Source organism: Guillardia theta, assembly GCF_000315625.1.
Source record: "Guillardia theta CCMP2712 unplaced genomic scaffold GUITHscaffold_70, whole genome shotgun sequence".
Classification (NCBI taxonomy): domain Eukaryota; class Cryptophyceae; order Pyrenomonadales; family Geminigeraceae; genus Guillardia; species Guillardia theta.
The window spans coordinates 89,649-113,740 of NW_005434604.1; the positions used below are offsets into that span (position 1 = coordinate 89,649).

General features: G+C 54.9%; 6 protein-coding genes across 6 annotated transcripts in view; 4 read left to right on the forward strand and 2 right to left on the reverse strand.

Annotated features, from left to right (window-relative positions):
- Positions 1-343: 343 nt before the first annotated feature.
- Positions 344-2,464, forward strand: GUITHDRAFT_113792 (hypothetical protein; the record flags this gene model as incomplete). The annotated part of the gene is made up of 5 exons (XM_005826976.1): positions 344-387; positions 437-1,574; positions 1,632-1,663; positions 2,326-2,353; positions 2,399-2,464. The coding sequence occupies 5 exons, from the start codon at positions 344-346 to the stop codon at positions 2,462-2,464; spliced, it is 1,308 nt and encodes a 435-aa protein (XP_005827033.1).
- A 308-nt stretch (positions 2,465-2,772) lies between these two features.
- On the reverse strand, positions 2,773-6,088 carry GUITHDRAFT_143009 (hypothetical protein; the record flags this gene model as incomplete). Its single annotated transcript, XM_005826977.1, has 16 exons — positions 2,773-2,868; positions 3,041-3,116; positions 3,280-3,395; positions 3,574-3,665; positions 3,945-4,026; positions 4,282-4,317; positions 4,366-4,464; positions 4,691-4,742; positions 5,064-5,130; positions 5,181-5,225; positions 5,276-5,356; positions 5,409-5,502; positions 5,552-5,622; positions 5,694-5,749; positions 5,942-6,022; positions 6,075-6,088. The coding sequence occupies 16 exons, from the start codon at positions 6,086-6,088 to the stop codon at positions 2,773-2,775; spliced, it is 1,158 nt and encodes a 385-aa protein (XP_005827034.1).
- Positions 6,089-7,243: 1,155 nt separating this feature from the next.
- Positions 7,244-9,549, reverse strand: GUITHDRAFT_113794 (hypothetical protein; the record flags this gene model as incomplete). Its single annotated transcript, XM_005826978.1, has 13 exons — positions 7,244-7,287; positions 7,331-7,388; positions 7,443-7,514; positions 7,560-7,625; positions 7,674-7,748; positions 7,802-7,859; positions 7,919-7,966; positions 8,012-8,060; positions 8,107-8,290; positions 8,346-8,542; positions 8,590-8,647; positions 8,701-9,205; positions 9,353-9,549. 13 exons carry the CDS (start codon positions 9,547-9,549, stop codon positions 7,244-7,246), a joined length of 1,611 nt encoding a protein of 536 aa, XP_005827035.1.
- A 1,473-nt stretch (positions 9,550-11,022) lies between these two features.
- On the forward strand, positions 11,023-16,478 carry GUITHDRAFT_113795 (hypothetical protein; the record flags this gene model as incomplete). Its single annotated transcript, XM_005826979.1, has 10 exons — positions 11,023-11,994; positions 12,047-12,361; positions 12,406-13,029; positions 13,087-13,259; positions 13,315-13,399; positions 13,453-13,499; positions 13,566-13,820; positions 13,873-13,968; positions 14,011-14,584; positions 14,643-16,478. The coding sequence occupies 10 exons, from the start codon at positions 11,023-11,025 to the stop codon at positions 16,476-16,478; spliced, it is 4,977 nt and encodes a 1,658-aa protein (XP_005827036.1).
- A 414-nt stretch (positions 16,479-16,892) lies between these two features.
- Positions 16,893-21,564, forward strand: GUITHDRAFT_113796 (hypothetical protein; the record flags this gene model as incomplete). The annotated part of the gene is made up of 27 exons (XM_005826980.1): positions 16,893-16,949; positions 17,212-17,495; positions 17,545-17,625; positions 17,677-17,746; positions 17,803-17,870; positions 17,923-17,957; positions 18,003-18,043; positions 18,098-18,256; positions 18,306-18,365; positions 18,480-18,515; positions 18,565-18,636; positions 18,692-18,794; positions 18,846-18,921; positions 18,969-19,005; positions 19,050-19,112; positions 19,162-19,216; positions 19,294-19,353; positions 19,397-19,452; positions 19,772-19,829; positions 20,050-20,114; positions 20,214-20,330; positions 20,429-20,543; positions 20,693-20,760; positions 20,941-21,006; positions 21,084-21,220; positions 21,270-21,309; positions 21,520-21,564. The coding sequence occupies 27 exons, from the start codon at positions 16,893-16,895 to the stop codon at positions 21,562-21,564; spliced, it is 2,124 nt and encodes a 707-aa protein (XP_005827037.1).
- Positions 21,565-22,001: 437 nt separating this feature from the next.
- Positions 22,002-24,092, forward strand: part of GUITHDRAFT_113797 (hypothetical protein) — a gene marked incomplete at both ends in the record, with an annotated part of 2,358 nt that continues 267 nt past the window's right edge. The window contains 7 exons of the mRNA XM_005826981.1: positions 22,002-22,730; positions 22,784-22,852; positions 22,908-23,092; positions 23,156-23,255; positions 23,563-23,800; positions 23,923-23,981; positions 24,033-24,074. Of these exons, the coding sequence (XP_005827038.1) occupies positions 22,002-22,730; positions 22,784-22,852; positions 22,908-23,092; positions 23,156-23,255; positions 23,563-23,800; positions 23,923-23,981; positions 24,033-24,074 (1,422 nt within the window). The remainder of the gene's footprint in view (positions 22,731-22,783; positions 22,853-22,907; positions 23,093-23,155; positions 23,256-23,562; positions 23,801-23,922; positions 23,982-24,032; positions 24,075-24,092) is intronic.

Sequence of the window (24,092 nt, forward strand, 5' to 3'; positions counted from 1 at the left end):
AGGGAGGGAGGGAGGGAGGGGAGGTGAATCGAAGAAACGAAGAGAGGAGGAGGAGAAAGAGGGGCAGGCTAGCACAGCAAGGTAGAAGCAAGACGTGACGGTGCAATGAGCGAGGGGGGAGGGTGGCGGATAGGAGTGACATTGCGGGCAGGTTGGTTGGGGTTGATCTTGTTGTCTTCGGATGCATCAGTAGCAGATCGCCTCGATGAAGATGGTCGGCATGAGGGGTGGGAGCATCCCTGTCCTCCTCCTCCTCCTCCCCCTCCTCCTCCTCTTCCTCAATCATCGGCCAGCGCTTGCTGACAACATCCTCCCTGTCATTCCCGATGCCTTCGCTGGCGACATGGACGACGGGATGGTGGACGAGCTTCCAGAGTACGTTCCAAGGTGAGGCAGGAGGAGCAAGACCTAGCGCAGGGTGACTCTCGATGCCCAGCGCAGGGAACCTGAAGCAGCGAGCATGGTTCCGGTCGGCAGGACTCGGCATGTTCATCCACTGGGGAGTGTACAGCGTGTTGGGAAGAGGAGAGTGGGTGCTGAACAACGAGAGGATGAAGATGAGCGACTACGAGCAGCTTCGAGGTCACTTCCACCCCTCCAACTTCAACGCCACAGAGTGGGTTCTCCTAGCCAAGTCAGCAGGCATGTCGTACATAACCTTCACCTCCAAGCACCATGATGGCTTCTGCATGTGGCACACCAAGCAGACGAGGTGGAACATAGTGGACGCCACCAGCTACGGGCAGGACATCCTGCGGCAGCTCGCGGAGGCCTGCAGGGAGCATGGCCTGAAGCTGTTCGTCTACTACTCTCCTCTCGACTGGAGCCACCCCGACTACTTCCCTCGTGGCTTCACCGGCACTGAGACGGGCCGGCCGGCCGGCGGCAACTGGAGCGAGTACCTTGCCTACATGCACCGGCAGCTTGAGGAGATCCTCTCCGAGTACGGGGAGATAGCTGGGATCTGGCTGGACGGGTGGTGGGACAAGCCGTCGCACGAGACGTGGAGAACGGAGGAGACGTACAAGTTGATCCACCGGCTGCAGCCGAATGCGCTGATCGGCAACAACCACCATCGGTCTCCTTACTGGGGGGAGGACATGCAGATCTTTGAGAAGGACGCGCCTGGTGAGAACACGCAGGGGTACGCTCACAGCTCGCTGCAGGTGGACTCGTCCCTGCCTCTCGAGACATGCGATACTCTGCATGCCAACGGAGCATGGGGATACACCGGCGACCACACGCCCAAGCCCATGGAGCACGTCGTTCGCATGCTCGTTCGGTCTGCTGGCTTCGACGCCAACCTCCTCCTCAACGTGGGGCCCATGCCCACCGGGGACATCCAGCCGGAGTTCCAGCAGAGTCTCCAGCTGCTGGGGGCTTGGCTGGGGCAGTACAGAGAGAGCGTGTTAGGAACGAGAGGAGGCCCTTCGCCTCCAGCGCCATGGGGGGTGACGACGAGGAGGCAGGGGATCGTTTACATCCACATCCTTGAGTGGGCGCGAGGAGCCGACGGCGAGAATTTACCGCAGATGCGAATCCCTCTTCCTCGCCTGGCGTTTGAGAGCATCCTGGTGATCACGTTTGTCTTGTTGAGTCAGAAGTTCTGGCGTTGCTTTGCTCTTGTTCAGTCTCTGCAAGGGGATTCTATCCACAGATCCGTGTTGTTTTCCTTCGTTCGAATCTTCCTCATTCCTCGCCCCCCCTCCCCCTATCCTCTCCTCCTCCTCTTCTCTCTCCCTTAACTCTCTCCCTTAACTCTCTCTCTCTCTCTCTCTCTCTCTCTCTCTCTCTCTCTCTCTCTCTCTCTCTCCACATCTCTCTCTCTCTCTCTCTCTCCATCTCTCTCTCTCTCTCTCTCTCTCTCTCTCTCTCTCCATCTCTCTCTCTCTCTCTCTCTCCATCTCTCTCTCTCCATCTCTCTCTCTCTCTCTCTCCATCTCTCTCTCCATCTCTCTCTCTCTCTCCATCTCTCTCTCTGTCTCTCTCTCTGTCTCTGTCTCTCTCTCTCTCTCTCTCTCTCTCTCTCTCTCTTTCTCTCTCTCTCTCTCTCTCTCTCTCTCTCTCTCTCTCTTTCTCTCTCTCTCTCTCGCTCTCGCTCTGTCTCGCTCTCTCTCTGTCTCTCTCTGTCTCTCTCTGTCTCTCTCTGTCTCTCTCTCTCTCTCTCTGACTAGGTTCGTTTACGACTTTAGGGTGCAGAGGTCATGTCTTGCCAGCCTCCTCTCTGTCATCAAGAGACGTCTGATGTTCAGTTCTCCAAGTGCGTCCATTGAACGCACCTGTCAACGCACGCTCATTTGACGTCTTTGTTTCTTGACACCCCAGGGACTCCACGGGGATAACTGAGGTCGAGGTGAGAACTGTAGAGGGCATGTCAACGATGGTGACGTCACCTCAGGTCCAGGAGGGAGTAAGAGACGAGTACGACACCATCATCAAAGTGTCGATAGACGACAAGGCATGAGAAGCCCGCGGGCCTTCGACTTGATAGCTGCTGACTGTCTTGCAGCAGGGCGTCAAGACGGAGTTGTGAAACATTAGAAGCTTGTCTGCAGTTGAGAATCGATGGAAGACAATAGACAGCATCACAAGCTATCGAATGGACTGTATTCATCACGAGTCGAGTTTATCCCCCCCCCTTATCCCCTCCCTCCCTCCCCCTCCACCCTCCTCCCTCCCTCCTCCTCCTCCTCCTCCTCCTCCTCCTCCTCCTCCTCCTCCTCCTCCTCCTCCCCCTCCCCCTTCCTCCTCGAACATCAACTCTGTCGCAACTTAGAGCTGGAGGGCGCGGCAGGCGCTGGTGGAAGTAGAGAAAGAAGACTTGGGAGAGACGCGAGAGACTCGGATGAGTCGCTGATGCGCGATGTCCTAGGAGAGAGGAGGGTCAGAGATGCGATGGGAGCGATGGGGGAGGAGAGGAGGGGGAACGTGAAGGAGGAAAGATTTCGAGCAGGGGAGAAGAAGGGGAGGAGGGAAGACAGAGGCGGCAACAAAGCTGTTGGGAAGGAGGAGAGAAGGAGAGGATAGGATTCGCTTTCACCTGCAACGTGTACCAGAGGTTGGGGATCTTGCGGAGGAGAGGCCAGGCGTCCTCAAAGGAGAGAGCCAGCAGCTCGCTGCAGGAGCGTGAGTCGCTATCGACTGACAGCAGCGCAGGCAGGTGAAGAGAGACAATCCGGTGAGGAAGAAACGCAGCAGGAGCGAAGGCAACATCGCAGCATCCATAGCAACCTAGCAACCCAGCAAGACAACGGGGCATCTGCATGCTCTGTCCTTCACCTCTTGTCAGTAGCGACGACATCTGCTGCCCGGCGGCATCGGTGAAGCGCTTCCTTGCGGGGGATCCCTGACGAGAGCATCTTGGCGATGTTGATGAAGCTCAGCTCTCCTACGCACTAAACAAAGAGTTAACTTCTCCACCCTGCTCCTCCTTCTGTCCTGCTCCTCCTTCTGCTCCATGCACCCACTCCTGGTCCTCGTCCTTGTCCTACTGTGCCCCTACTTCTGCCATTCCCCTCCCCCTGCTGCAACTTGCTCCTGCTCCTGCTCCTACTCCTGCCATGCTCTTCCTACCTGCCCCTTGGTGAGCCGCTCAAGTTCCTTGTCGTTGAGGGTGCAAACCAAAGAGCCGGAGACGATGAAGTACATGGGGTCACCGGGAGAGCCTGTGGACGCGACGAGACATCACCTTGCGCGGTCTCGGGGCAGAGAGCCAAGGAGTACGCGAGGGATCGAGATGAGGGAGGAGTAGCAGCCGGGAGGGGCCACAAAGAGAAGGAAGAAGGAGGAGGAATGGGGAAGGGAGGGAGGGAGGGAGGGAGGGAGGGAGGGAGGGAGGGAGGGTGGGGACTGAAGAGGGGTGGGGGGGGACTTGGACGCAAACGAAGACGATGCCGAAAGAAGAAGGGGGTGCAAATTAAGAGATGAAATAGGAGGGAACCAACCTTTGCGGGTCAGGTATTGTCCTTCTTGGATGGTGACGGGCTTGAGCTTTTCCGCCATCATCCGGATCGCAGCATCGTCGACCTGGAAGGAGGCAGAGCTGTCAGAGGCCCAGAGAGGAAGAGGTCGAAGGAGACCCCTCGATCCTATCGTCTACCAGACTCTATCCTCACATTCTACACTCTCTCCTTCTCAGTTCACTGTCATTCTGTCCTACCCTCGCATGGTTCGTGGGCCCTTCTTGTCACTCCTGCTGTTTCTTTCTCCCACCTATCCTACCCTCCCCCCCCTTGTCTCTCCTCTCCTCTCCTCTGCTCTGCTCTCCTCTATTGTCTTCACCTTGCGGATAGTGAATGCCATGCACTTCTTCAGAGCCTGCATCGAGACTCAGCTTGGAGTAAGCTGGGGAGAGGGGGCTCTTACTACGACTCGGTCCTCCACGTCCTCTAACGCGCTCTTCAGGTCCTGCCCTCCTTGGCCACTTGGGATGGACATGTGATTGGTGATCGCCTTGGAGAGTGTCTGCGACATGTTGGTCAGGAGGCAGAGAGGGACAGCAGACGAGAAAGTTGAAGAGGCAAGTGAGAGGGGAAGAGGCGGCCGAATCAGGAGAAGACGAGGTAGAAGAGCAGAGACGGGAGAAGGCAGAACGAGGAGAGGAGGAGAGGAGACGTAGGAGGAGAGGGAGTGTTGAGGTAGGAAGGGAGGAAGGGGAAGGCAGCTCGTGAGTGCCTGCAGCATGGCGCACTGGTCGAGATCGAAAGAGGTCCTCGGCTCTGAGTCGAAGACACAAATTGTACCTACGGGCCTGGCGACGAGAGTGAGGAAAAGAGTCGGGGAAGGGAATGATAGGAGAGGATGAATGAGAGAAACAAGCTTGATGGGAGGAGGAGAGGAAAAGGAGGAGAGTCGAGGAGGATCAGAAGTGGGAGTAGCAAGGAAGAGAGATAGAGAGAGGATGAGGAGGAGGAGGAGGAGGAGGAGGAGGAGGAGGAGGAGGAGCATATGGATTCAGGAATAGAAGTTTGGGTAGAAGAATGTGAGTCGGGGAGAAGGAGGAATTGAAGAAGGACAAAGAACAAAAATGCGGCAAGTGCATAAGTGAGTGTCAAAAGAACAACCAAGCGACTCCATTTCGAAAAATGTTGATAGGACACCCCGCGTAGAACTTGATCTGGTTGACACCAGCTGAAGCAGAAAACGTCATCTCATATGAGGATGTAAACGCTGATTCTCACCAGTGCACAAGTCGTTGAACTTGAATCTTTCATCTTTCGATGTATCTACAATGGTGCTCGTCACGCGAGAACGACAAGATAGCTGGGGAACGAACCTAGAACCACCAGCACACCCTTGGTGCTCTCCCTCTCATGCTCCTTTAAGATCGTGTGCGCACAGATGGAGATGTCTCTGTCTGCGGATCCTTGTCAACTAGCTGGGAGCTCACGAACTCCCCCTGCACTTACCAATGACATGCACGTCGTAGCCGATGGTGGCCTTGGACCACTGTCTCTCTGCGTCGATGAAGTTGATGGCGGCACTGAGCGTCCTAAATGCCCTCTGCTCGACGTCAGGTGCACAGCCCGACATCGAGCTCCTCCTCACTCACTTGCGCAAGTAAGGCAAACGAGTCAAACTCTGAATCTGCTGGCGTGTCCATGATCCCCAGCTCTTCAAGGACTGCGAGGAGGAGGCAGAGAAGATCCGAGTCAACCTGAGCTCACTCTCCCGTCGCCTCCTCTTGCTCTCACCTTTCAGCCTCCCTGCCTCGTCGGGCGGCGTCGGAGCAGGAACGTGCATCGGGTGCCTGCTCAACAGGATCATGGAGGACGCAGACGTGCTCGCAGCCGACAGAGCAAGGAGGACAACACGCGACATCAGGCTGAGCCCATAAGACGCAAACGTAGCAGGAACGATAGAGGCAAAAGAGAAGCGCAGCAAGGCATGATCTTCTCTTCTTTCAGTGTGCATTCATATCAGATTTCGCGCGTGACAGCACCATGGCTTGATGAGTTGACCATCTCCGTTCCATATCTCCGCATCCAAATCTTGATCTCCAAACGAGCCCTCATTCAAGGAGCTGAAGAAGTTTCAATATAGAGCACAACACGCACTCCGTCTCCCTCCGTCACCTCTTTCTGTCCATGATGCGCAGCCCTCACAACGTCAACGATATCCGGAGGAAGGAGGAGATTCAGTGAGTCCCAGAGAACTGCTAATAGGATCAGTCTGGAGATGGTTGACAACTCAGCAAAGGGACTGTGGCAGGAGGATAAACACGATGGAAACATGGTGATAGGACAAACGTTGTGCCAACATACCTTCATTCCCTCGGAGCTAAACCACCTGCATGCCAACAACCTACTGTATCTGCGAAGCCGACCAATCAGTCTTGTCGCCGACTGAAGGACAGCAAGGATGTTGATTCGCAGCACTCAAGGTATTCCGGGTGACTTCTAACAATCTAACGCTATCACTCCACTGATTGCTCACAGCGGAAGCTCGATCCCATCCACTGACGTCCTCCTTGTCGTACCAGCCTCCACAGGTGTATTTCCCTGCACCACCTGCGGCCTCTTTTTGCTTCTGATGCTCCTCATTACATCTTGGCTACACTTCCCTCTAGGGCACCTCCTGGTAACTTCCTTCTCACTATGCCTGCTCCTGTCCTGTCCTCTCCTCTCTCCTCCTCACCCCCTAGACCCTCCCTTGCTGCTCCTCCGCTCCGCCCACCAATGCGGCATTCTCGACTGGCTTACAACTTAAAAATGCACAGAAGCTGATCTTTTAGCGATTTTGTACAATTGTATACAAAAGTGTTTACATATGAGTGATTATTTGAGTACAATAAACTTAAAAGATTTTAAGCAAGAGGTCAAAAGGGAACAGACTTGTCTCGTTTTTGATGGTTGCCATGGTAATATGACGAGGACACCGAGCAATCCGCCCCATGGCTGAGCAGAGTCAAGGAGGAGAAGTGTAGGGCGAAACCAGTCTTGGGGAGAAAAGTTGCAGAAGGACCCAGAGAAAGCTCCTCATTGCAGTGCAAATTGAATTATTACGTAGAATCTACTCGACCTTGCGATTACTAAGTGGAAAAGCTGGAAAAGCTGACAACTTGTCATAACTTTCACCCAAATGGCATCGTCTAAGGCAGATATACTTTCCGAATGACTGAGACCTGAAGATAGAAGAGGGCACACTCTGAATGCAACAAGGGGCATAGCAAAAGTACACGTTATATTGCAGTGTGTTGATGATTTTCCTCTTTTTAAAGAACGAGTTCCTCTCTCCCAAGCTTTCATTTGTTTCCTTGGCTCGCAGGAAATTCGTTGGATCCTTGACCTTCACCAAGTGAGACGCTTCAACATGTCAAACATGCTCTCACCGAAGCTTCCGCGCGCGGCATGGTCGTTCTTTAGCATGGTATTTCCTCGTGACTGATTCTGCTAGACAGCGCGTGAATGAAGGACATCTTGTGAATGAAATCCCTCCTCTACCTGTCTGTTCTGCTCCAAGATCTGCTGGAAAGAGCGCATTCCAAAGGGGGGAGGAGGAACATTTGCCACGCCCTGAGACAGCGAGTTAGCGAGGAGAAGACCTTGGGATGAGGTCACATTGTTGGCGATGGGAGCCTGCTCTCCTGGCTTCCCTGGCGGGTGCGGCATGGCAAAGAGGGAGTTCTGCGGGCTCGACCATCAGATCATCGCATCCTCCTGCAGTCAGCCAACCTGGAATGGGTTGAGGCCTGGCGCAAACATGTTGGGCTGGTGAGGCAGCTTGCCGACTTGGCTCGCATCCATGCCCTGGCAGGGGAGCAGGTCAGAGGAAGGGGTGGGAAGGCGCGATGCTGCCGCACCATCTGCATCATTTGCTGGTTCATCTGATCGTGCGGGATTTGCCCGTAGAAAGGTGGCCTGCCAAACAAGCATCAGCGCTGCTGAGAAGGGCTGAGTGACGCTGACGCTGTACTCACATGCCCCGGTGGAAGAAGGATGCTAGGAAAGGCGAGTTGGGATCCATCCTACAAACCTTTCAGTTCTTGAGCTCACGGTCGCTCAGTTCGCACCCCTCGGGAGCTCCTGCAACCGCACCGGCCGGTGGGATGGGCATGGACACTGCGACAAATCTCAATGCGACCACCGCAGGTTCGACATGCTGTACCGTAGCATCCTTTCTTATCGAGAGCGCAAGGAACGTGCTTGTACGGTCTTGGTCCTGTGAGAGAGAGGGGTAGTAAAGTCTGAAGACGGACTTTGGCGATGTATGTGCTGGGAATCAGCTTGTCGTGCTCCTGAAGCAGCTCTTTGTACACCTTTCTTAGCGTAACCTCAGTCAAGCCGGTAACCTAGAAGAGCATGGATTCAGAGGAGCACTCAAACAAACAGCCCTGGCGAACTCACCTTACAAATCTCTGTTTGGGTTTTCTTCTGATCTTCTAGATTGCAAGCTAGGTAGATTGCAGCCGCCGCTATGCTGATAGGATTCCTTCGTGTGCATACATTGTGCGTTGTTGCATTCTCCCCGATTGTAATCGCGAGCTGTTCTGCTTGCCCTTGCATCCCAAGAACTCTGCAAAATTGGGGCATGTGGGAGCTCACTGGATGGTGTGTCATTTAAGAGAAACACATAACCGCCTGTCTGAACCTGAGGCAGTGCTAGACATGCTGCTCGAGTCCAGCGCTTGCTGAACAGCTTTGATACCCTGGAAACAGAGCAAGTGGGTTCCCGCACGGATGGATCAAAACTATAGCTCACCTGAATCAAATCCTTCTGTAAAAGCCCAGAGGCAGCCGCAAACTCTGGCAAGTCGCGAGCGCGATCAGCCTTCCTCATGACGAGAACAAGGGAGGCGATAGCAAGAGACTCGACATTCTTGCTCCGAAGGTTCGAAGAGGCGTCGACGAACTGTTTGAACAACCTGAGGGCCTCATCGATATCCACCCTCTTAATCCCCATCATCTCGCCGACGTCCAGCAGCTCGAAGTAAGCCACTAGGATGTACCGCAGTTTCGCATACCCCCCGCTGTCCTTCTTTGACTTGGGTTTCACGCCCGTCAGTGCTGCTGCTGCCTGCTGCTGCTTCGCTGAGACTGGGCAGTCCACATCCAGATCGTGCAGGAGGCGCTCCAGCTCCGCAAGATCGCCCGGAAAGGTTCGAGCCGTCAGCGTGAAGGCTCCTTGTTGCTGCAGGGAGACCTGGGAGAAGGCAGTGATGAAGCCAGCGGCATGAAAGGGATCTCCTTCAACGTTGGAGTCAAACCTGTAGAGCAGTGAATTTGTATCATCGTGAAACCAGATCAAGCCAAGGGTCAAAATTAGGATTCATATCAACAAACTCCATGATCAGCACAGATAGTCTCATATCATTCAGTCCATGAACACTACTCAACGATACAGCTGCACTCACTTGTGCTTGGCTAATGAGTCGTTGACCACTGCACAGTATGGGCTCTCCCGCTCGAAGTTGATGTTTGTGACACGGTAATCATTGTATCTTTCCTCAAGAATATGGTCGCAGGTCTCGCACTGTATTGTTTCGTTGGCTCTGTTCACCTTGAGGTCGGTAGATTTGCAAAACGCGCATTCCAAGCAAGAGCCTTTCATGCTCATCGTGTATTATGAGATGGGTAACTGAGAAAGACTGTGGTCCCCGAAGCTTATTCTTGATCGGTTAGGTTGAAGCAGGACAGCAAAAGTCAAACCCTCAGCCTTCGTCCCTGTCTTGCAGCATCTATCTCCGTTACCCTTGTTCTCGTCCTACCTCCCTAAACACGTCCCCAGCTCTTTCACAAACCGCTGCTTTCCAGGACAAGCTGCCGCCCTTGGCTCTGTGTACCTCTCTTCCGTTCTCACTGTGTCTCACTCCACTTTCTGTGCGTGCCTTCCTCTTCCACCACTTCCCAGCCGCTGACCACCGGCGGCATGGCGGGGCCCTTGTAGTGGCGGGCGAAACGCTGGTACTAAGAGAGAAGCCGGTACCGATTCAGCGATTTACACAATACAAATTTAAAAACTATATGAGATTAAAAATATATATCGCATCCAAGTTGGCACAAAGAGGTAGACACAAAACGTTTAAAACTACATGTAATATATACAATTATTTTGAGTGATGGTAGGTGTGATATGTAAAAATGCATCTTGGCTCGTGTAACATGGTACAACTGTGGGGACATTTTACTTCACTTTCTTTTTAAAAGGATGGGTATATTGAGATATACAACTCATTACTAAAAATCTTTTATTCTTAAAATATTATTTTAAAACCGCACGAAGGGGGGCGAACGGGCCCACCCCGCCATGAAAGCACCCCTACCACACCAAAAATTGGCCCAAAGGAGGGTGTCATGAACAAAGATTGAAAAAGTGGTGGGTGGGTGATCTTTAGTGAGGGTAGTCGACTTGCAATTTGGGGTCTGCAAGGTTGAAAATAAGGGGTAGGGTAGTAATTACAGTCATTCCTTAGGTGGGTCCGGATGTCTCAGGTTGCAACTTCATGCTGTGAAGGAGGCGGTGCGAGAAAGAGACGAGGAGGAGGATGGCGACGCCGACGAGACATGAGACATGGAGGAGAACTGGGCTAAGATTGATGTCGAGCTGCCATGACTTGTTGCGCCGAGGTGAGCAGAGGAACTTATGTGTGCGGGTGCGATGAAGTAAGAATACTGCAAGTGTTGTTCTGATTCCTCTGCATAAGAAAGGAATGAGCTCGTTAGTTAGTGTGCGATTGTTGCTGGATCTCGTGACAAATTGTGACGGAATGCTATCCCGAGTGTTTTTTCTTCTTTTTCTTCCTGTGCTCCCTATCCTGATGCTCAGATCCGCTCCCCTGTATCGTCGCTGCTGCGCACGAAGTTTACACCCAGCTTCACATCTTTCTATTTCCCTCTGTATACACCTCCCCCCCTTCTCCGCTTTGATGCCATTCTTACGCCTGATTCGTGCTGACCTCTTCAACTTCGCAGGAGCAGGAGATATTCTACGTTCTCGGGCGTACAGCAAGTTCTTAGCACCTCCCAGCAGCTCACTTCCCTGCATGGACTGAGATTGCATTTCCTGCTATCAGCGCTGCTCAACATGGAAGCTGACGACACCCGAGGACCTCCGGAAAATGGTGGGGGGAAGAACACGATACTGAATCGCCTGCATCAAGTGCTGGCACGCGTCGGAGTTCGGAGCGGGCCCAAGGACGAGAGTCCGACGAACTCACCGAGTCACAGTTCCTTGTCCCGCTCGACGAGCGACGAGATCAGCCAGCCTAGCCTTCACCAGCACGAGTCGCTAGAGGTGGCGGACGGGAGGGTCTACCAGCATGCGCTGTCGCAACTGAACTCCTCTCAACCCCTGGAGAGACGGCTGGAAGTTCTGGACGAGCTGAGTGAGCTGGTGAGACAGTATAAGTTCGAGGATCCTAGGGAGATTTGGCTGAACCTCAAGGACCTGATAGAGTCGTCTCGTCCCTATCACTCCAAGGAGAAGGTGATCAACTTCATTGGAGCGCTGTGCTCCGGCGACCCCAAGAATCCTGGGTGCAACTTCAACCGCCTTGGGGTCTTGAGATGTCATTTCTTTGCTATCGCACAGAATCAAGGGAGCAATCTGGGGAGGAAGCTGCAGCTGCAGCTTCTCTCGCACGTCACGAAAGGCGGGCAGAATGCGTCGCCCTTTGAGAGGGAGACTTGCGACTTGTTGATTGAGTGGTTGGAGGGCATCGCCACCGTTCAGAGCGACGAGGTGGACCACAAGTTTGGCTGCAAGCTCCTGATCTACTCCGCGACCTTTGTTAAGTACAACCCCGTCACTCTGTTGGATGACCAGTCGACGCGACTGCTGCAGGCCGTTTGCTCAGTTTGCGAGTCCAACTGCCAGGATTCCACTTCCAAAGAGGAGAATCAGGTTGCTCGGCAAGCAAACAGGATGCAGAAGCAGGATGAGGTGGTTGGCTGCTCCTCTACAGGCCTGAAATCCGAGGTCTGCTACGAGCTCATCAAATCCTGCCTGGCATTCTTCGACGTCGTCGCTCGCTACACGATGCCGCAGGAGAATTCGGTAAGGGCACTCTCCCGTCCTCCTCTGTTCCTCTCTTACTGTCACCTTGCAGGTGCGAACTCTCACAGAGACTCTTTGCAGGGCGGTGAACGAGGCAAAAGTGAGCAAGGACTCGTGGCTGGTGATGCGGAGTGTCTTGATGGGAGCATATTGCAGTGTGGCCTTCAACCGCCTGCTCGACATTCTGCAGGAGCCCCCCCGCTCGAAATCAATCTTGCCAGCCACGAGTGTCTTGCACAAGGTGGCAGAGAGTGACTTTGATCCTGAGAGGCACACAAACAAGACAAGAGGTGCCATCTACCTTGTCAGCATGGCGGCCTGGGGGTCGTCGAAGGTCGAGTCGCTCAGCATGCTGTACTCACGACAGGTGCCCTTACCCTGGGTCCTGATGAATTGCTGATCTTGTGATAGAGCATCTTGGAAGCGTTGCTGGCGTCCGTGGAAGCGAACCAGGAGCCGATCATCGCGCATGAAATCCTCCTTTCAGTGGATCGACTGCTCAAGACTTCGGGGAACACCCTCCGGTTCGAATGGACCGTCATCATCACCATGCTGCAGAGAATCGCTGCTGTCATGAACTTCTCCATCGGCCCTTCCGCCTCCTTCGTCAGCCAGAGCCCAAAAGCACGGATGGTGCAGGCCATAGATGCGTCTGAGACTCAGCATGAACCTCAGGTGAAAACTGTCCTGCTTATTCCCTTCCCGCACCGCACTGATCAAGGACTGCAGAGGTTTGGGACTAATTATTCCAGGAGCCTGGATCAAGACAGTTTCATGGCCTTGTCACGGGCAGCCATGATGTCATCCTCGCAGAAGAACCTGCTCGTCTCCTCAGAGAGTTCTTTGACCAGCAGTCGGGCGAATCCAAGGGCCCAAGACGCCGCCATGAATCTGAAGACTTGTTCTGTGGAGCTCGAGGACCTGAAGCGAGTGTTAGCGACAATGAAAGCAATGCACGACAGCGACATGTTTCAAGGGCTCGAGGCTGATTTCTATGGTTTGATTCGGATGGTGGTGGCGCATGTGCCGGAGCAGGTACGTCAGGATGATCCTGCACGCGACAGCATTAGCTGCCCACTGACTCCCTCGCAGCTGGCCCTGGAGTGTTTCGAACATCACATAGATCTGATATACCCCGCGCATCCTCTCTGGCTGCAAACTCTGTCTGAGGTCATGTTCTCATTCTACAAGACCTGCACGTTCCCTGAAGTGAGAGTGCGCGCCCTGCAATCCCTCCAGCTGTTGCTGGAAGACTACAAGAGCATGTGAGCAAGCGTCCAGTGCCAGCATCCTTAAATGCTTGCTGTGACCTATAAACAGGTACGAGCAGGAGATCACAGATGTAGCCGTTGTTCCCTTCCTCGGGGACATCGCCACGGAAAAGAACGCCAAGGTGTGGAAGCAGGTAAGAGAAGGGATGCGGGCTCCGGCTACAAAGTGACAGAAACTTGTGGCCAGGGCCTTGAACTTCTCATCTACCTGGCAAAGCACATGAAATGCGACAGGTGAAAACGTTTGCAGATGCTGTCTCGTCGATCTCACTCTCCTCCCCTCCTGCTATCCTCCTCCAGATTCGAGGTCATCCTTCAGATCCTGCATGACGCGGCCAAGGTGGAAGGGAACGAGGATCTCCGGCTGGCAGCAGTGCAGGCGCTGATGAGACTCCTCCCAGCTGCAGTCAAGCACCTTCCCACCTCGAGGTTCACGGCCCTCTGGGACAAGTTGCTGGGGCTTGCAGATCAGCCTGTTAGCCCCAACCGCCTCAAGAGCGCTGCTGCTGACCCTGTCAAGTGCGAGATCCTCTCGTTGCTCACGTGCATGCAGAGGTTGACTTGTTTTTTCGGTGCTGCCCGTTCACCTGCTAACCTGAGCCCCCAGCACCTCAAACTACCGACCGAAGCTTGAGATCCCCGGGGAGGAGGCATCGGTTTGCCCTTGCTCGCTTGCGCAGACGAGCAGCAAGCAGTCTAGCTCGTACGTCTCCCCTGCCTGATGATCTCCCTTGCTAACGAGCAGAAACTTCAGACATGGTGGAGGCAGCGAAGAAACGGCGAGGCTGATGATCGACACAGAAACCGAGAAGCTGTCCGACAACGTCCCGTCTGGGAGTCTGGGAGACAGAAATGTCAGCAACCAGAGCAGTCAGAGCGCGAGCGTGCGCTGCCACCTTGATGTCCAGCATTTGTTCGATACTCTCTTGACGTCCATCACAAGCGACAGAGTCAGCCAGCAGGAGTTCACCGTATGCACTGCAGGATTGATCCGCTGCCTTCAGAACCATTTCATCTTCGATGGGCAGGACATCTTGCCCCTCTACCACCTGCTCCTTGAGCGTCTCCCCAGTCTGTCGTGGGGGCCAACAGGCAACAATCAATCTTCCAACATGAAAGACTTGGACGTGCAAAGCCAAGGAGAGAGTCAAAACAGGAACAAGAACTACAAGGCAGGATATCACCTGCTGGGACTGCTGTTGGGAGGATGGAACAATCAACTCGCAACCAAACATGTTCGGAGTGGAATACATGCTCTGACCTATGGCTTATATTCCGCGCACAACTCACAGCCTGGAAGGAATCTGAATGACTCTCAGGTGACGAATGATTTTTTTTGGTTGCTCTCGATGGTTTGACATGCGTCCTCCTTGATAGAATCCCAGCCCTGCCGCATCGCAGCCTCCCGACCCTGGCGAATTCTTTCAGCGCATCAAATGCAACGGGGAGGTGACTCTGACGTGTTTGGACTACCTCTCCATCTTCTGCGTCATATACCCCGATCTCATCCTCGAGCACCTGCCGGCCATGCTGACAATGGCAAAGTTGCTCGCCGACCGGCCCAACGAGACCACTCTCATCATCCACTGCCTGGAGTACATGAAGTTCGTCGCTGTCAAGATTCCCGGCATGACAACCCCGATGCCTCATAACATGTTCAGGCAGGGCCTCGATGTCATGATCGTCTTCATCAACAAGAACCGTTGGGGAGGTCTGATAGCCAACCTGGCTGGCCGCGCGCTCTCGCTCTGGTGGATCCATACTCCTGTCATGCTGCGAGCGGAGTTCATCCGATCGGTCGCACAGCCGATGCTGCTGGACAGCGCGCACAAGGAAGACTCGATGAGTGCGATCATGCTGGACTTTTTCCTGCTCAACGACGACTCGAGCATGCGGAGCGTCGGCCTGCCCTACAACGACAACACGGAGGCCCTGTTCGACAGGGAGGGCGTGAAGAAGAAGACCTACGTGCTGAGAGACACATGCTTCACCATCCGGTCCACTCCCCTAGGCCTCATCGACCTCAAGACGAGAAGGGCAACGGACATGCGTCGCTGGGTCTTCTTCGCAGCTGTGGGAGGGAGTGGGATGGGGAGCTCCCACTGCAATCCCGTGGTCGCCATCGACGGGCTCCTCCACCTGATCTCTGCTACCCTGACTATCCGGGACGTCTCGCACATCGAAGTGCCTCAGGCTGAAGCAGAGGAAGAGGAGGGGCTGACGGGGAGGAGCGAGGAGGTTGAGGCTGCTGAGTCCAGGAATGGAAGTGAAATCCTGTCTTCAGCTACTCCGCAGCTCTCGGCTGCCGATAAGAGGAGCAAGAGCCAGTCCCAGGAATGCCAAGTCAGCCCTGGAGGGCAGAGGAAGGGTTCGTCCTCAAGCTCCGCTCTGCCAGCGGCACCTGTTCCAGCGGCTGACTGCGAAGCTCCAGAGCCGGACCTGATCCTCATGGAGTGGAGGAGAGGACCGTTGGGGGAAGGGATCAAGGACAGCTCCCTGACTCCCTGCGAGCTGAAGCAGAGTGACGCTCTCAACCGGGCCATCCGCCTCCTCGATAACACCCCAGTCACCCTGACCCACAAGTTCGGCGTCATTTACATCGCCCATGGCCAGCGGACAGAGGCCGAGTTCCTGGCAAACACGGGAGGGAGCGCGAGGTACGAAGCCTTCCTGCGCGGCCTGGGTCACTATGCGTCTCTGGTGGACTGCAATGATGACGTGTTCACGGGGGGGCTGGACCGGAGCATGCAGAAGCGAGACGGGGAGATCGCGCTGTTCTGGCGGAACAGTCTGGTCCAGTGCGTCTTCTTCGTGGGTACCCTGATGCCCAACGAGGCGGGGGCAGAGCAGGTGAACAAGAAGAGGTTCATCGGCAACTCGCACGTCAAGGTCGTGTACACTGACTCGGACTACGGATTCTCCCTGGACTCACTGTCCGGCCAGTTCAACCTCGTCGTCGTCCTCCTCGTCCCCCTTGCCGACGGCTTCTTCCGCGTGTCTGTCCTGCGAGCGCCCTCGGTCCCTCTCATCGGCCCCGGGCTTGACTCCTTCCTAGTACCCGAAGAGTCTCTTCCCATGATCGTCCGCCGGCTGCTGATAGATGCGGACATTGCGGCTATGATCGCCTCTAACGGGGACGAGCAGTACTCGTCCAACTGGCAGGAACGGCTGAAACAGCTGAGGCTGATGAAGCAGCGGCATCAGATGACGTGAGGGAGGGTAGGAGGAGGGAAACTTATTCTTTTTACTGTTTGTCCGGCTTGCAGGGGTGAAACGGAGTCTCAACCATGTGAAGCGATGATGTAGTATTGTTTGTGTTGATAAACTCGGATAAACCAAAGACCCTCAAGACTGTCGGTCGGTCTCACAGGCTGCTGACTCCGTGACATGCTGGACTTGACCGGCTCAGCCGGAGGAACCTTGCTGGGGAGCAGCGGCGGGCCACGGGCCGCCGGGGACGGGGCGCCTACTAGTACTGAGAAGCTTATTAGTTGTGCCAAGGGTAGGGTAGTTGCACTTCGGAAAGAGGGTCATGGTTCAGAATCGAAATTATCCAAGAAAATGTGAAACTTCTGGATAAATTTTCAACTATGTGTTTATATTTTGAACAGAATTGGAAAATTCAAAATGAGTGGTTTGACTTTTTTTCCTTTCGGGAGTGGCGAAATGATGGCGGCGAAAGAGGTAAGAGAGAAGGCAAGGAAGAGAAGGAGGAGGGGTAGGGGGAGGAGGAGGAGGAGGAGAGTAGAAGGTAGAGGGTGGAGTAGGAGTTGAGGACGATGATTGTATCTAGTATCAAAGATGATTGGATGGAACATGGCCAGGATTAGAAAGTCGAATCGATCGGCCGCAAGCGGGAATTCCCTCTTGCAGGACGACGTTGCTGCATGAGTCGAGTAGTTCAACTCTTACAACACGTCACATTGATTTGTTGCTTCCTCTACAGGGCTATGGCGCTTCATCAGATGCAGCCGGTAGCTCCAAGCCAAGCATCCGAAGCTTTGGCGCATACAAGAGGTTTTGGGAAAAGAAAACCGGGACATCTCCCAACAAAGACGATGTTTCTCCACCGTCCAAGGGAGGAGGTGTAACTCAGTCTGAATACAAGCCGGTCTTCCATCCTAGGAAGCTGCCGGTAGGATCTACCAGACCAACTGCTGCTGAAGGCAGCGGGCAAGTGAAGCAAGTTGATTTCGCTTCTACGGTCAGAAAGGAAAGACCTCCACAGACGTAAAGATAAAGATGGTGATGGTGATATCATGACGGCTCTGTTGAACAGGGTTTCAACTTACGGCGCAAACTTCAACACTCCCCGAATCAACAAGCTGAAAGAATACCTCAGGAAGTTAAAACTTGACAGGTAGATTCTGAAGTTTGAAACTGATGAAAAGAAGCTGAGATGCTCTTCAAGGTATCTTGGCGCCATGAACAGGAAGCTGGGGGTTGGCCTGATCTCTGACCTCTTGCTCATCACCGAGGAGGTCGGAAGCACCTTTGCCTTACCCTTGCCACCCGGCCCTTCTCATCTCGCGTACAGGATGTCAACTCTCTTGGTATGCGGCCGATAGAAGCTCGGAGGTTCCTGTTGGAGCTGGAGCACCTCAGGTCCCCCATCATTCATGAGGATGAAGCCTTGACGTCTCTTCTCCGTTTGAAGGACCGTGGACGCGTCCTGTATCGACGGCAGCCGAAGTGAAGTGAAGAGGAGTTTTGAGCTTACTTGACAAGCTTCCTCAGCCCCCCCTCTACGTCCGAGCTCTGAGATGTCATTTACATCGGTACGAAGCGTCCCTGTCCTTGCCATGCTCTCCGATTGCTCACTGTCTTGCCAGGACGCCGAGCAGCGAGAGATGGGGTCCGTAGACTGGCAGCTGTTGAAGTTTGAGACTTCTCCCATTGCTTCGAAACCAGCGCATACCAGCATCGAGCTCTCCCCAACACAGCTGCTGACGTTGGCAAACCAGAAGATGGTGGCGGAGGCCAAGCAGAAGGTGCTGAATGAGATGCGTGAAAGCAAGTAAGGTGAACGACAACTCTCAGGAACTAGAGAGGCAGGAGGCGTTGCGGCACAGGAACGCTGTGAATGCCAGGCAAAGTCAGGTGAAGAGGAGGATATTCGTTGAGGCATGGCTTGACTCTCTGCTCTTCCCCGTCCTCCCTTATCATCTTTGTACCTTGTCTACATTGCTTCTCTCCTCGTTCCATTCTTCGAAGGTCTACTTGGAGCACCTGGTCATGAACGCTTGCGTGGTAGCGCACCTGATTCACTAAACTCCTTCTGTCTTACATTCATTATCAGAGTCAATCCCCTGGCAACGTTTCTTCGTCCTCCTTGGATAATTCAATCACTCACAGCGGGAAAACTAACAACGTCAGGAATTGTTTGTATTCGGCTTCAGTAGTTCTGACTGCTTGTCTATCTGCAGTTCGCTGAAGTCAAACAGCTCGGCCGCAGTCAGGAATTTGTTCGTCTTGCGGCGGCTAAACCCGTCGAGGCACAAGCACCACGCGAGCAAGAGCAAGAATCTGGTACGGCAACTTGTGCGTGGTCAGGGGATGTTTGTAACGTTGAGCTCGAAGACGCAAATGTCTCTGTCGCTCACGGCAACGAATGGTTCGGTCTGCCTTCAACGCCCAGCCAGCCGCACAAGCCCGAGTGAGTGACACCATTATTTGGTTACATAGAGCTCAAACTCTCTGCAGAATGCCTGACATGCAGAGGTCCACGCACATGAACAAGGTTGTCTAATGATCGACGGGAGCTATTGTGTTGACACTTGCCAGGAGGGCATCGCGGCAGGTCGAGGAGATGCGTCAGTGGATGGGGAGAGGAGGCAGGTGAAGCAGGTAAAGCCGAGCACATGAGCTATGAATGCTCTGACCGGCATGGCCTCAGCTCCTCAAGAGTCAAGAGCCAGCCATGAACGGTTCGACACCATTCCAACCTGAAGGTAAATATGCGAATGATCCCCTACCTCTCCTCTACTCCTGCGATCCTCGTCTGCTCGCTACTGAACGTTTGGTGCAGAGAACGATGAGCACGAAATAGAGACGGTTGAAGATGTTTCGACAGAAACATCTCAGCGAGGTCAACAATTACGCTCAAGTGAGGCAGACTGATTGGTTTTCAGATCAAGTTTCGACTCGGAAAAGTTCTAAGACGTTGGTAAAAGAGACTCCCAGGACGGTAGGGCTCGATGCCTCCTCTTTCTTTCCCTCAATCACTCCTCTCTGTCTCAGTTTTGCTCTACTGTCTTTTCTTCGTTGTCTGTAGCTCCTCTCTCGTCTCTTTCTCTATCTTGTTTCCCCACAATGACCTGCTCGTAGATCGCAGGCCAAGCTGCCAAGGCTGAGACAGACAAAGCTGCCACCTACAACATGTGACAACGGAGGAGGGAGGAGGGAGGGAGGGAGGGAGGGAGGGAGGGAGGGAGGGAGGGAGGAAAGATTGAATGAATTTCAAGGTGTGGAGGCCGTGAAGGAGCAAGAAGTAACGTGCTGAGCAGGAGAACTCTGGCAGCATGGAAAACTTCAAAGCACATGCGGTCTCAGACCATCCCTGCGGTTACCAAGGAAGAGGGACAAAGTTTCAGCCCGCAAGGAGACAGCAGATGGAGCGCGGGGTTCTCGCTTCCTCCTCAGACGGTTGGCCAGAGGCTTCCCAAGAATGATTGGGCTTCAGCTCTCAAGAAGTCCAGTCTCCTCTCCTCTCCTCCTCCCCCTTCCCCACCTGGTAGTTACAAGCCAGATTCTCCCCCGTCCTCTCCCTTCTTACAAAGCTCAGGTGCTTCGAGCGTCAAGTTCAACCCTGTGACCGGAATGAATGCCGGGAGCTTGCAGGATAGAGAGGTAACATTTTGTTGGTTGTTGTCAATGATTCTGATACCGTCTCTTCCTCCTCTTCCTCCTCTTTCCTGCCCCCTTCCTCCTTTCCTCCTCATTCCTCAGAACATCGACAAGAGCAGACTTCGGCTCCACCTCCTCTCCCAGCTCCACACTCCCAACCTCATCTCCCGCCGCAACGCCATCGAGGCGATTGCCTCGCTCGTCAATGCACAGGACAAGGTTGGTGATAGACATGAAGGAGATGATAATCATGCTAAAGTGATGATGATGAAGATAAGGACGATGATGATGATGATGTAATGATGCATGTTTTGCAGGTCCTGGTTGCCGAACTTCTCCTCTCCCTCAACGACAATCACGTTGAGATCCGAAAGGCTACGATCGACGCGCTTATCCCAGCAGCCAACCAAGGGCACTTGGAAGCGTACGCGGGTGACGAGTGCCCTCGTCCTTCCTTCCTCCTTTCGTCCCTCCCTCCTCTTTGTCCCCTTCGTTCCTCGCCCTCTTTCCTCCCTCCCTCCTCTTCTGACTCTCCTCCTATCTCCTCCTGTTGTGCAAGCGCCTCCTGAGACGCCAGGCAGGGATCCAGAGCTCTCTGGACGACAAGGAGGCTGATGTCCGCCTGCATGCCATCAAGGCGCTGATTCAGGTGACGGGAGTAAGAGCAAAAGGGAGGGAAAGCAGGGCGGCGGGGGGGGGGAGAAGACAGGAGGATGAGGAGGGAAAGGGGACTGATGATGGAGGATGGAGGACGGAGGACGGAGAAGGGTGTACGGGGGGAGGGAGAAAGGGAGTAGTCAACGAGGATCTGTTCTCATGATTGCTGCAGGTGGACTGGACGCAAGAAGGGACGCCGAAGGCTCTGATGAACAGGCTGAGCGACCCTGATCGCTATGTAAGGGGGGGAGAGGAGGAGAGAGGGAGGGAGGGCAGGGACAAAAGCTTGGGGGAGAAGAAACGGAAGCGAGGCAGGAGCAGGAGAAGGAGAAAGAGAAGGAGAGGAATTTTTACGCTGCTTCATTCAAGGTTCGAGCCAAGGCCAAGGATCTGCTAGTCAAGTATGCTACGGCTGGGAACGCAGAAGCTGCCTCCATCCTCCTCTGCTCGGGGTACCCTAGATCCCCACCATAGCGCTCGAGCTACTGACCCTGCTGGCAGGTTTCAGCCATCTCCTGCTGTCTGGAAGGAGCAAAACGAGGTGAACAGCCTCCCGTCCGCAGACCTTCTCTCATCCCCTCCCCTCCCTGGACCTTCCCGAACCATCTAGTTGCCACCTCTCCTCTCCCCTCCTCCCTCTAGCTCACCTCTCTCCACTCTCCTCCCCTTGCTTCGCCTTCGTCTCTCCTTCTGTCCCTCTCGTCTCACCTCCACCCATCCCCTCCTCGCTCCCTCACTCACTCTCCCACAGCAGAGCTCTCGTCCTGGGAGAGAGTCTGTGGCCTTCCTCTGCTAGCTCACCGAGTCTCACCATGAGTTTCGGTCATGTATCATAATTCAATTAAAGGTTGTGATCCTTTTAATGTCCTCCTCACCCACCTCTCTTATCCTCTCTTCTTCTCTCCTCCTCTCCTCTCCCCCCGTTGTCTCCGTTCGTCCCCCCCCCCCCCCCCCCCCCTCCTCCTCCTCTTCTCCGCTGCTCTCCTCTCCTGCTTCTTTGTTCCATACTTCCACTTTTACCTTTAACCTTACCTACCACCCTCCTCCCCCCCCCCCCCCCCTCCCCGCCACCTTCCCTCCCTCCCTCCCTCCCTCCCTCCCTCCCTCCCTCTCCCATATCCTCCCTCCTCTCCTGTCCCTGCCCTTCACCACCTTCACCTCTGTCCTCCCGGCTCGTCCTCGAGTCGCGCCATGCCGCCTTCAGCTCTTCGACCTGATGCCCCATGAAGCAGGATGAAGGATCGGCTGAGCGTGCATGTGGAGGAGGTCGCTCCCCTAGACGAGGAGGGGAGGGAAGACAGAGGAACGGAAGAGAGGGAGCAGGAAGAGGACAAGGACAAGGATGGGGTGAGGTGGGAGAAGGTGGAAGTGGAGGGGGAAGCGAAGGGAGAAGAGGAGGAGGGGAGGGAGGGAGAGTACGTGAGAGTGATCCTAGTAGATCGCGTTGCAAGGCCAAGGGGTGAAGCACAGACAGTCAGCCAGCGACGCCCTGCCAGCCATGCCGAGCAATCTCTCGCGGGGCGAGCGAGGGCGGTTCTGGCCATGAGCATGGGGAAGGCCAAAGAGGAGGAGGGGCAGGAGGAGACCGATGGGGAGGCGGTATGGGAGTGCTTGAACCTGTTCAGGCACGAGAGGAGCTACCGGAGGAGAGACCTGATCCGCTCAGGCTTCTTCCGCAAGCTCATGGCTGGTGACTTCTCCTCCGCCAACCAGCTCCAGATCTCCATCAGGGACGGCTGTACCAACGCTGATGCGATGGCGGCGGCCCTGGACTACCTAGAGGCGAAACAGCTGCTGACAGGAGACTTCGACAGCTTCCAGGTGTTCGTAGCCTCTCGGCTACTCATCATCCCAGATCTCTCCCAGCAGGCAGCCCAGGAGATCGCCAGCTGCCTGGGCGCGGCGAACATTCTGCGAGCGATGCACCATGCTCGAGAGTACCACTCCGTCGAGCTGCAGAGGGTCTGCCTTGAGTTCTGCTGGACTACCTCAGCACGGCCGCAAACGTGGTGCAGGGGATGCTGGTGGACTCGTCGGCGCACCAGGAGCTGCTGGCGCAGCTGAGAAACCTCCCGCACGACTCTGTAAGCTCCTGCTGGTTGAGGGGGGGAAGCAAGAGGGTTTGACGAGCATGCGAAGTTCAGGGAGCTGGTGGTGAGCAGGAGGAAGCGGGTGGAAAGGTACTACCATCCCCTGCCCGCGTACAAGATGTGCGTCATTCGGAGGACCAAGAGCCCAGAGAAGAGCTGGGCTGTGTACAAGCTCTACGAGGAGCACACTATGGAGTTTCAGCTGTCAGCTGCTCGAGATCTCAAGACTGGGGAGTGAGAGCATATCACCGTTCTTGTCCTCTCCTCCCGCTGCCCCTGACCTCAAGTTGCTGCCAGCATCGTCGTCACCACGGACGAGAACCTCTCCCAGACTCCCCGGGGCATCCACAGCGATCATGTCGTAGCTGTCCTCCACTCCAACACCTTCGAGACTCACGTGAGAAGGAATTTCGCTCCTCCTCCTTTTCTTCCTTCTCCTTTTTTCTTCCTCCTTTCTCCCTCCCCCTTCCCGCTCCTCCTCCTCATCCTCTTCTCCCCCTCCAACACCCTCCTTGCTCCTTTTACTATTCCACATCCCCCAATACCTCCCCTCCCCCCTCGTCCACCTCGCGTCCTCCAGTTCCTCTCAACTGCTGTCTCCTTCCCCGAAACCCCAGCTGTCCTCTTCCTCAACCACTTGCTTCTGTGTTCTAGTCAGTGCGTCCTCCTCCTCTCCTCCTCACCTCCTCTCACCTTCTTCTCAGTTCACCCTCTTCGACAACGGGATCAACAACAGCCGCCTCCTCCTCAACCTCCCGGGCTGTCAGAGGCGGGAGCTAGGAAGCATCCAGTACGACTCCTCGCTCCTCCACCACGGCCCAAGGAGCATCCTCTGCGTGTTTGCAGAGTTCCCCTGCAGCCAGAGCGCTGCGGACGATTTTGTTGGGGAAGAGGAGGGAGAGAGTGCTGGCGACGACTCTCCTCCTCCTCCATCCCACCATGGTTACCTCCACCACCTCCTCCTCCTTCCACTCCTCCTCTCCTACCATGGTCGTCCCCTCTTCCTCTGCTCCTCTGCTCCCCTGCTCCTCTCCTTCCCTCCTCCTCTCCTCACGACTCCGCAGACAAGACACGCTGGGGCAGGCCGGAAGGGTTTCTTCAGAAGCAGCTTCATGCTACGACGGTGAGCTGCCTTGGACGCCATGCACGTGTCGGTGCTGAGAGGACATGCAAGGTGAACGAAGGAGTCGTGAAGCTGCACAACCTTGCGCCGAAGGTACTCCTCCTCCTCCTC